At 29.3% G+C, this 12,512-nt stretch overlaps 1 protein-coding gene across 3 annotated transcripts in view; it reads left to right on the top strand.

Annotated features, from left to right (window-relative positions):
• Uba1 (ubiquitin-like activating enzyme 1) overlaps positions 1 to 12,512 on the top strand; it is a 123,084-nt gene that overhangs the window by 96,672 nt on the left and 13,900 nt on the right. For all 3 annotated transcript variants that reach the window (XM_085817143.1, XM_085817145.1, XM_085817144.1), the window contains exon 21: positions 8,795 to 8,981. In XM_085817143.1, the coding sequence (XP_085673269.1) occupies positions 8,795 to 8,981 (187 nt within the window). The remainder of the gene's footprint in view (positions 1 to 8,794; positions 8,982 to 12,512) is intronic.

The raw sequence follows: 12,512 nt of genomic DNA, 5'->3' as shown, positions 1-12,512 counted from the left end.
AGAATTTTACTGCAAAATCTTTTTAAAATAAATACCTTGTCATTTTGCAGTAAAATAAAAAAAAATAGTAATCAGTCATCTAGGCTAACCATGTAATATAACTATATTCCCTAAAATATCGTTGATTATTCTAATTCAATTTTTAAGTAATTATCTTTATTTTTATGTTATTCGTATCATTTAATGTTGCTTCTTCCCTCTAAATTTATTATTAGTAAATAATATTTCCAAATTTCAGGAAATTGTATGGTGACATACCATCATGAAATTTAATGCATATATTTTTTCCTTATGTATGTTGCGAAATAAATATAAAATACCTCAATTTATTAAAAAATATCATTAAATAGATTTCTTTCTTTCGTTTAGTTGCGGGGAATGTCTGCAAAAAAGGCCTTATTTTATTCCAGATTGGGAAGATTCTAATCTCAATCTTCAGTGGAGAAAACAACTCCTATTATAATTATATTTGTGTTTTCAAGTGTTAAGGTGCCTTTTAAGAATACACCTCACACAAATTAAATTTACCTAAAATCTAACCTAACTTTTAGCATTGCGTTGTGATTTATAAGAACCAGATTAGCCTCGTGTTGAACTGGGGATGATCATGAGTAATAATTAAATAAAACGTACAGTTGGTTATCCAATGTATATATCTTAAATTTTATTAAGTTTTTAAGTGGAAAAGTAAACAAAATTATCAAACAAAGTGTACCAAGAATAATTAAGAATAAATGTCCTCTGGGATTTATTGAATAATTAAGTGAATTTGCTACTCAGTACAAGTAATACCATAATTAATTTACCTCTTAGCACAGCCAACGTACATTACGCGGATAGACTGGCATTTTCTCGAAACATATCTGGAAAACCTGGAAAAGTCAGGGAATTTCATTCTCATCTTTGAGTGGCAGCCCTGCTGGAAAAGTCAGGGAATTTCTTTCTCCTGTTTGAGTGGCAACGCTGATCCAAAAATATGAAAAGTGGATATACAAGCTCGGGGTTCGTACAGTCCTTAAAAGACCTTAAATTTTCTGGAATCGATTTTTGGTCCTTAATTTTGGCCAAAATCAGTAGAACGTCCTTAAATTTAATCATCTGAAATTTCTGTCTGTTTTTATGACTGCCATTTTGAGTGTGAAATAGCATTTTGGAGGAATAATTTTGGCGATTCACTGATGTATATATGGGGTATAATTTGTTTCTATTTCTAATATAAATCATGGGATACTCTAGTTTCTAAGCAAGAAGTGAAACATAGAGCATTTCAAAATTAATTTTCCTAATAAAGAGCTCTTAAACAATTTTCGCTTTTGGGGTGTGAATTCTTTTATTGAACGGTTCTAAATTTGGCGACTTGTCAACTTTTTGGCGGTTTTTAGATCATTTTCTATAGAAAATTTTTAATTTCGAAATATGAGAATTTTTTGATGATTTTTTTAAACTTCATAACATTGATAAATTTCATTAAAATAATGGTAATATATTGGAATTACATTTAAAAAATAACATTAAAATAAAATATTTTTATTTTTTGCTGTCATATTATAAAGTTTCATTAAGGCAACTTATTATACAGTATTTTGAATCTGAAAAATAAGGTATAATGCTATAAAGCATAATTTACGAAATGGCTCTAAGCAAAAGCAAAATTAGCTATGTAATTAATTAAAAAATATTTAATTTTTTTCATTGTAAGTGTTTTTCCCATGTAATTCTCAGAATATGAGTCAGTTTTCTCTATAAAATTAATTTTACACTTTTTCCCCTGCTTTCTCCCCCCAAAATCTTTCTGCCTTTTTGCTATTACAGAATTGGTAGGGATAATTTTTCTTTAGTATTTTTGACACTGCAGCTTGGAAAATTTAGAAGGATTTGAAGGCAAGATTTATAGACTCACTATTCTAGAAGATTTGAGAAGTATATGACAAAATGAAAAAAAATCTCCACGGTATCAACGCGTAATGGATGTATTTTACAGAATGTTTGCGATAAATTTCTTACTGTTTGGAGAACGTGTGGAAGAACAATGAAGACATGAATAATATTTGAGTCTTTTTATTCCTGATACTAGAATCTTTTTCTTAACATGTTTATCTTCCCCCTATTTTCTCTACTTTTCACTAGGCACAGCATGGAAAATATCAAAAATGCTTCTAATCGTATCACTTGTGCAGGCATATTATAGAAAGAGATTTTTTATTAATAAAGAAATTGAAAACTTACTATTTAAAAGATCCATCTAATATGTTTTAATGCATCATACACTTTTTCCCATTTGATGCAATCTCTGTGGATCCTAAATTCGACTGCATAGTGCCTTTCTAAATTTTGCTTCCAATGCCTGCTCTAAATTCTAGAAGTTTTGCCATTTCTAGGTTTTGTTGTTTGGTGTGTTACTAAATTCTAAAAATTCTGCCACACCAGCTCTGTAATCATATTTCTTCTGAATTTCATATTAATGAAATTAGTCACTTTTTCTATACATTCTAAATGCATTTAGTGTTTTTTAGAAAAACAGAAATCCTTGATTAAATCCAAAAATTCTACAATCAAAAGGAAACATGCTGAAGAAAGAAACTGAATACATAAAGAAAATTATTTTTCAAAGATATGTGCAGTTATTAATATGTAAATTACCCAATTGTTTATGATTTCAGCCTTTACTATAATTTTCCATTTCTGTTTCTTCATATGATAGTTACTGAGCAAAATTAAATTGTATAATCTTTGACCACTAGTCCACATTTTTAGTTTGAATTTGACTGTCGTTTAATTACATCACCCTGAGATGTAATTGACTTTGTTAGCATCAGAACATGCCTTTACGTTTGTTCTAAGTTCTTTTTAAATATGAGGTTTATTTAAACCTTTGTCTGATATTGTAGTTACTTTCAGACATTGCAATAATATGCCTCATGTCTATCGGGGATTTTTGACTATTTAACTTTTACCAGATCAAGTAAACCCCCATACGTACATTGTGGAGTGGTTGACAAGTTAGGAGATAAAGCACGCAGAAACTAGCGAAAGCGTTGGTTTGCATATTGAGACAAATCTCTAATTATTGTTAGAAAAAATACTTAAAGAGAAGGAAATCTATATAAACTAGCCAAAATGTTTGAGAAGGCTTCAAATTAAAATGACAGATAAATATTTTGTTGAGTGTTGTTGATACAAAACATAAATGTTTTGTAGTTTTTAATGTGTAATTATTCTAATATTGTTTAAGAATCAGTGTGTAAATTACATGTGTTTTAAACTGAAATTTTTTTAAATTTTAATAGGGCTTTTTAACCCTTTTGCCATCCTCTCCTGTCCACGAAAATTTCTCTCCAGTGGCCGTGTTTTTTAGAGTGTCTAATGTTGTTTTCTCTGTACATCATAACTTTCGTAGTGGATGAATGTCAATGAATATTAAGTAAAATTATAAGGAAATAAAGCATAATGGAAAAAATATCTCTGCTTATTTCTAACAGCAGGATAGTTTGATAACATCTGTTCCATGTGGTCAACTCCTCCCGTTTTGTTGTTGTAAGATTTTACAATTATTGGTTTTTTTTTACTGTTCTTTTCCTTGTTCCAACATCAATCATCGAGTTATTATGGACTGTACTCATCAAACATATGTCCTTCTTGTCTTTCCCATTCACAACCTCATTTGTTCTCTTTTTCTGCTGAGTAGACGAAGCCATCTCTTGCTGTCTTGTATCTTATGTAAAATGGCGCAAATATTCATAAAACACAGGGCAAATTAAATTAGAAATAGAATGCTTGATTAGTGCTGCCCTCTAGGAGGTATTAGAACGAACAAAAATAAAAACTCAAACAAGTAAACATTTAGAAAGTGTTTTAAATGTTTAAAAATTTTAAAATGTAGAAGAATGCTTGTAGCACATTACAGCCACCCTGTGGAAGTTTCACTTGAACGCGCTAAATGCGTTACGGACGACGAAAAGGTTAACAAATATTGTTAAAAAATAAAATTTAATAGTGCCCATGTTAAGCCATGATGACTAAGGTTACCTATTTACCTAATTTAATTATTTATAACTAACTGCCTACTCTTAATTATCTCTACATATTAAAGTGAGTTATTGTCTTTCATTAATACTCACTGTGCACAAGATAAAACACAAAAATGTAGAAATTATTCTAAAGTAAGTAAACTTATTCTTTCGATCTAGTGAGACTTAAAATAATACGAAACAACTTATCACCTGTGGTGCTTTAATGGCTTATTTGAACCTGAATGTATATTAACTGGGTTACAACCTCCTGGAACTCTGCACAAAGCTATGACACTAACTGCATCAAACAGAGCCTGACAAACTTTCTGCACTTGCCAACCATGCCTACATCAGGCCTTTCAGGTTTGTTTGAATCAACAGGTCTCTTTAGACAAGCAGCAGGGGTGACAACATTCAGTCTCTTGTTATGAATCATGCTGATTATGATCTTACTTCTCATTTTAATCTATTCCAGTTGACATAAAATCTCTAGACCAGCAATTCTCAACCTTTTGACTAACCTGTGCATTCTAAACAAAAATTGAAAATATTTAGTACCACCACCATTCTTGAACAAAGCTCAGATCGCATAAATTTACAAGTGTTAGAGAGAAAACTCAATCAGGATGTTGGGGTTTTAATTTTTGAAATAAATAGTTAAAAATACTTTGCTTCTTTGTGTACCACCTATTTTTACTTTCTTGTACGAAGTAAAAAGGAAGTATTGTAATCCCGAAAAGCTTCAGGCAGCATATTTCGACGAAAATATCCACTTTGACCCAGGGTTCGTAGCGGTCCTTACAAGTCTTATAAGTCCTTATATTTGAAAATAAAATATGAAAGCCATTATAGGTGCTTACATTTTCTTTAAAGCCCTTATTTTTTTGTTTTTAGTGCTTATTTTTTGCTTCTAGTGCTTTTTTTAATGAATGCGCATTTTTCCCCCATACCAAATCGAAACTAAATAAACAACTTTTCTCCCTTATATGGAACGTCAGATGTTGAATCATACTCCCGGAAATAGCTTTTCCCCCTTTCTCTGCATTTAACGTAACCTATGGTGTGTGCGAGAGTACAGACAGGTGCACTATTGGTCAAAGAATTGCGAAAACTGTAAAAAAATCCAGTGCATTCAGTATTCTCTTCCTCCCACCCAAATACTACACCCGTTTGAATTTCTATCAAGATTTTAATAATTTGCATTCTCGTTCCGCATGGTCAGTTCATATTCGTGTTTATTGTGATCATTATGCTTATATTATGAGCATATGTATGAACATTTATAATAATATAGTTGCAGTAGCTGCTGAAGTGTAGATAAACTTCTAAAAATGGGTGTATTTGTACACAGATTAGCTTTCTAAGGAATAATATTCGGAATGGCTTAAATAATAATAATAATAAAAAAAAATAAAATAATCGAACTTTTTTTTTTACGCCAATACATTAAGTACGGAGGCTGAAAGGTTCTCCCCTTTCGCTTTTTTGGGGGGGGGTCACCGTCCAATCTGGATTGAATAGGACTAAAAGTTTTTGCGGTCTACCTATCCCAAGCGAAGAATGATTCTATTCCGGAAATTTAAGTCAGTCTGTTCAAAATTAGAATCAAAAACACCCCAGATTAGTAAGTCTCTTTCTTTTCCTTTATTTAGTTCTGTATTCTCCAAATACCGGCAGCTGTTGATTCCGATTGCATAATATCAAGTATGGAAGAATTACGCCGCACATATTGCGCAATATTGTTTGCGGTATTTTGCAGAGATAATTAATTTTGATGTTCAGTCTGAGATTTATTTATGAACACTTAAAAAAGAGTTTTACTGTTCTTTCTAAGCAGAATATTTCTCAGTTCCGTTGGTCTATTTTTATATGATGCACATATCAAAATGTCAAAATAATTTATTTAGCCGAGAAATCTAAACAACGGCTTCAATCTCTCCCCCCCTTCCTTTTTTTCCAGTTACGCTCGACTATACGGGATATTCGGCAATTTCCAAGTATGCGGGTTAGTTAAGCTTTTACTGTTAAAGAATGACTGTATGAAGCAATTTCCCGTCTCCTGATTTCAGAAATGTTCCTCTTTTTTACTTAAATTACTTTGCTTGGAATATATGTTAAGAGAAAACTGTTATGCAATGAAAATTTAGAAAATGTTCAGAATTTTAAGTTAAATTATTTAAATGTTAATGTGGCTTATTATTATTTATTTTCTATATTTTGAACTGAAATTTCATCATTAAATCTTGTAATATAGTTTAGTTCTGCATAGTTTTTTTTTTCTCTCATTCTAAACTAATTCTGTAAATTGAACTGTCATTTAAAATTTAAAAAAAAAAAAAAGTTAATTGTTTTCCATGGTTAAGGCAATGCTCATTCTCTTAATAAATATTGCATTTCTCATATTTTAAATTGCAAGTCTAATTTTTCTTTTAAGGTTATGCAGTTGTGTATAATGTAATTAGACAGGTGCTTTTTTTTTTCTTAAAATGTGCTTGAAAAGTGCTTATAGGTGCTTATTTTTTTAACTCAAATGTGGCTACGAACTCTGTTTGACCGCTTTCGAATGCAATTTAACAATGTTTTTGCGTAATATCTATACGTAAGGACAGAATAAAAGACTCTTTTCCTCCAAAAAAACTAAAAAACTGCTTTAAAATTAATTCTGAAGAGAATTTTTCATGGCGTCTGTACGAACGTATGTACGTACGTATGTCTCTTGCATAACTCAAAAACGAGTAGCCTCAAAACGTTGAAATTTTGTATATAAGACTACTATAACATGTAGATGTGCACCTCGTACTTTGGTTTCAATCGGCTGCGCCAAACGTTTATAAATATATCCACTCTGTTACCTGGCTCAGTGATCTCAGTTTCTTTACTCTTATGTGTTTGTAAATTGTACATTTTTTGCTTTAAAAATGATTGAATTATATTGTTTTTATCTTCCAGTTAAAGTTTTTATGCCTTTTGTAATTCTGGAAGCAATATTTGTACAATTATCAACAATTTAAAAGCTGTTTAAGTGCGGTTAAGTTTTAAATAACATGGCGGACATATTTGTTTACATTTGAAACAGCAGAATTGTAGATTTGTTGCCAATATAGAGACACTAAGCTTCGCAACACAAAAATAACGCCTTCATTTATTATTGCGAATTAAATCATGCTTAATGCTTTCTGGAATTTTTTCGAGAAAATAAGTATTTAAGATTTACTTCGTAATTTCTAATACTGATATTTTAAGTTTTTATGTATTTTTGCCTTGTCGCGAAGTGAAAACTGAATTAATTGAATGAGAAATACTCAATCGTATGTGAAAAACTTTTTCGTTTTGTTTGCTTAATTTATTTTATACATCGTTCTAGCTTTGTTATAGTATTTGAATAGAACATGTGGCAACGATTAGATAATTCTTTAAATGATATAAATTTTGTGCATTCTGAGTTATAATATGAGCGAAATATAATACTGTTAAGTAAACCTAGCGCCAGAGTGTCGCTATGGTAAACAAAGTGAATTATAAAGTGCATTTATTCTATTGTGGTTTATGCGGTGTCGGCGAAAGTAGGTTTAATTCAATCTAATAAGTTAAATGAAATGCAAGAAAAAATGCATATAATTTAATATTCCGTACAAGGAAGTCATGTGGTTTACACATCAGATTTTTTTCTTGCGTACCACCGATTGAGAACCTTTGCTCTAGACTGACCAAGTATGTGACAAAATGAGACATAAAAAAATCAACATAAAGCTAACTTTTATTAGTAAAACGTAAATGTCACTTATCTTCTTTCAAATATGTCCAACCTATTATGAATTGTAAAATATTTAATGCTACTTGATAAACTGCATGAAGTTTATTTTATTCTCAAACTTATTAATGATTACGTTAATTCATGTTTAGTAATAATACATACTACTTAAGGATCTATTTTATTTTTAGGATGGTATTGCAAAAGTGAAATTCAGGCATAGAATAATATTTTTAATTGAATTTATTAATTTCCCATTTGCTCATATGTCCTTAATTTTTTTCATTAATGGTCCTTAAAAGTACTTAATTTGTGTGTGCAGAAATGTGTACGAACCCTGGCAGATATCTGATATCAGAATTTTTTTCACATTTTCCCTAAAATTTTTAAGTGAAAAAATTGCTAAACCTTAAAACGGCATAGACTGCAATTTCTATCAATTTTCTGTAAAACTGCTGTGGAAAAATACCGAAAAAAAAACTATGGATTTTACTGGGTCTGAGGAAAATGGTGTGTGAAACGGAACCAATTTTATTTCTCCAATAATTGACAAAATGTTTGCACTGGATTGTAAAAATGTGGAGAGTAAATAATGAAATTGGTTAGTTACATTGTTGAGTGTACAAGCCATTATCTTTTTTTTTTTATTATTTATTTATTATTTGCGATATAAAATTGTAGAGGAAATTATGAAAAGAATTGTTTAATCTGTTATTCCAATTCTTGCATAAAAACGTAAATTTCTTTCCCAAATATTGCGTAATTTTAAATGTAGGCTTTTATAACCATTAATGACTTTTTATAATTTTGATGAGGGGTTTCATCTTATGTTCATTTTGCTTTTTCTATTATAAATTGCACTTTTTATATTATCAACTATCCAGAACTTTCACTTACTCAGCATTCTTCGTTTTCCAAGCTTCTGAATAGTCTTCTGTACCAAAATTAGTTTAAAAACAGATTTTTTTCAAATCTGAAAATGCATGTATTCTTGATCCATAGTATAAATTCATATTCATTATTCTATTGATAGCCTCTGCATTTGGATTATATAATTGCTGCTGCGAACCTCAGAGCTTTCATGTATGGCATACCTAGCAACAGAGATAGAAATTACATTGCAGTCATTGTTAAAAAAATTCAGGTACCTGAATTTGTTCCAAAATCAGGGGTCCGCATAGCTACAACTGATACTGAAGCTCAAGAAAACAATGCTACAGGTTTGTTTATTATTTAATAGTTATAATTTTGGTGTATTATACAGATAACTTCCAAAAATCTCTTCACAATGTTCAATAATTACTTTTTGTGAATGTAATCTAGCAGTGTTGCTATGCTATCAGGAAAAGTCTGGGAATTCGAAAATTGCCGAAAAAAGTCGGAGGGGGGAATCTCATAGTCGAAGTTCGGGAATTTCATATGGCAATCTCCCATAAGGCAAGCAAGTTTCTAGTGACATTGAGAGACTTGCATGTGCATGTGTTTAAGTTCTTATGTTAGTGAAATGGAAATGCAATGATGTATTTCATTATAGAACATTTTAAATTTATTATTTAAAAATTATATTTTAAAATCGAACCTAATTTTAATACTCATCAAAAGCAAGTATAGACAAATAAAAAAAGGAAAATACTGTGGTAGGAAAAAAAGTAAGTTTAGCATTACGTAATTCTGCAAGGAAATTTACTTCTTACTGGTTACAAAAATGCACATTAAACTATAATATTTTTATTTACTTCTAAAAATTAGAAATAAAAGAAAATAAGGAGTAGAAATTGCTATTGTTCTCCCATCCAAAGGTTTCCTTTTCGTCAGATAATTCTTGAAGAATGCGAGCAAAATCAGCTGATTGCACATATTTTTTGCCATGAAAACTGATATAAAATTTACAGAGCCAAATGTATTCAAATTAAAATAATACAAGACAATTAATAACACAAATTTAAAAAATATCGTCCGAATTTTCATCCATAAACATGCGCATGCCATAACTTTTACGAAAAAGCTGCCATGTAGCACAAATGCCCAGTTATTTCCTGTTATCTTATTCCATGATGCGGGAAAGGGTAAAAAGGAGAAATGCAAATGACAGTCAGATGTCTCAACTTCAATATGCGAAAAATGTGCATTAAAAACTGAATTTGTTGTAAATTTTACGCGTACGCGCCTGTTGGAAGTTTAATCTTTAAGTAACTATATTTTAATGTTATTTGTATCATTTAATGTGGAGTCTTACTTCTAAATTTATTTATTACTAGTTAATAATACTTTCAATTTCAGGGAATTTTCTCTGCCATACTCCTCAAACTAATTCTGCAATATGATGATATACCATTACAAAATTTAATGCATATATTTTTGCTTATGTATGCTGCTAAATAAATATAAAATACCTGAACTTATTTTAAAATATTAAAAAGATTTCTTCCTTTCGTTTAGCTGCAAAATATCTTAAAAAAAAAAAAAAAATTCAATCCATATTGGGCAGATTCTAATGTCTACAGTGGAGAATACAACCATTATAGTTATAATAGTAATGCTTTGGGGATTAAATATGGTGCTACTTTGGTAGACGGTTGCACGGATTTTGGCAACTTTTCTTTTGGCGATTAATACGACTTATGGTAAACCCATTGCTGGTTATAAGTTATTTATGGTAACTGATACTTTATCATTTTATTTAAAAAATATGTTTTATTATGCATAAATTCCGTGTTTTAAATATTGTTTCTGGTTTCTAAATATTATAAACCAATTTAATTTTGCATTTTTATTTGAAATGAACATTTTGTTATTTATAATATTTTATATAATTTTATGTTGAACATTATTTATGTCTGTTAAATATTAAAATACAATTTAATTTTGCATTTGTTTTAAAAATTATTTTATTATGAATGATTATTTAAATAATTTTAATTTTATGCGTGGTGTATCAGCTGCCTGATTGGTTACTGAATATTTGTGCATTACCGCGCCATTTTAAAATTTTATTATTCATCTCTTCGAATTCCTTGGATTTCAAATGGAATGGATATGTCGATTTGAAGATGAATGTTGTTATTGGCAATTACCAAGAATTATCGGTATCGGAATAAAAAAATTGCCCTTTTAGACCTTATTTTGGCCAACCTGTCTTTCCTAATCAAAGATTTATTTATAAATTGTTAATAACGTCGGAGGAAAAATATTTGAAATTTTTGGAGGAAACCTCGCTAATTTCTTTTTCAATGAAGTGCAAGAGATGTGGATCACAGATGAAGTTTTTTTTTTTTTTTTTTTTTTTTTTTTTTTTTTTTTTTTTTGTGGGTGTGTATGGTATTAACAGGTAAAATACTTTAAAAAAATCTAAGTACATAATTTTCTTTTACTTTATAATTGTATACTTCAATTTTTATTAAAAAATTTATACAATGTTTTCAAAAATTCCAGATATATTTATTGCCACATGTGTTTTTAATATTAAATAATTAAATCCTATAAAACTTATTTTAATGTATTTAAGTAATATTTTAATTCTTTTAAACATGTTTTAATTCGATATTCAATTTAAGTAATATTTTAATCCAATGAAATGTTGGCACAATGTTTTTATAGCACTGTTTTTATTCTATTATATGAAAGTAATAATTTAACCTTACTTTAGCATTTTATACTCTTAGTAAATGTATTTATTTATATTTGTCAGCCATCCTAAAAAACAATGTTTTCAACAAAAAATTAATCCATTATTTTTAACGATATATTTATTTATTTATTTATTAACTTTCGAATACTTTATATGCGTAAAATACGTAAAAACATCATTTTTCAAGATGGCTGACGACTGTAAAAACCATGCCAATGTAAATCGCCAAAAATCCGTGCAACCGTCTACCAAAGTAACACCTTATATATTACATATGACTTACATATGTATATATATTAAAGTTACATATGACTTATATATGTATATATATTAAAGTTGTATGTAATGTGCAAATTTTTGTATCTTCAATTGGTACCATAATTAGTTTACCTCTAAGCACAGACAACTTGCGTTAAGCGAATAATCTAGAATTTTCTGAAAACACACTTGGAAAAGTCAGGAAATTTCATTTTCTTGTTGGAGTAGCAACTCTGTAGTAATCAGTCATCTAGGCTAACCATTTAATATAACTATATTCACCAAAATATCATTAATTGTTATTCAATTTCTAATCTTTAAGTAATTAACTTTAAATAATATTAAAATAATGTGGTTTCTTCCTTCTAAATTTATTTATTATTAGGTAATAATACTTTCAAATTTCAGGAAACACTCCCTGGCATACTCCTGGAATTAATTCTAATAATGCTTTGGAGATTATATATATAATTTGTGTGTAATTGGCAAATTTTTGTGCTTTCGAGTGGTACCAAAATTAATTTACCTCTCAGCACAACCGTACACAGATAGACTGGAATTTTCTTGAAACACCTTGTAAAGTCGGAATTTCATTCTCCTGTTTGAGTGGCAACGCTGATCTAGTGAAATTAATTACTTTGAAACCAACATCAAATACCAGTGTTACACTGTTATTGACAATTTGTGATTTTTAATTCAGGTGTAAACAATTGGAATACATAGCTTGGCACTTTTAAAGTGATATTTTTCTTTTATATTTATTCCTGCTTTGTATAAATATTTTTTTAAGATAGCATTTCTTTTAGCATATTTCAGAATATGCATATATCTGCATTATTTGTAATTGAACAAGGTAAGAAAATCA

Source organism: Stegodyphus dumicola, chromosome 5 (assembly GCF_044657685.1).
Source record: "Stegodyphus dumicola isolate Sdum_Otavi_A_Nest chromosome 5, ASM4465768v1".
In the NCBI taxonomy this organism is placed as follows: domain Eukaryota; kingdom Metazoa; phylum Arthropoda; class Arachnida; order Araneae; family Eresidae; genus Stegodyphus; species Stegodyphus dumicola.
This window is presented reverse-complemented; position numbering and strand designations above follow the sequence as displayed.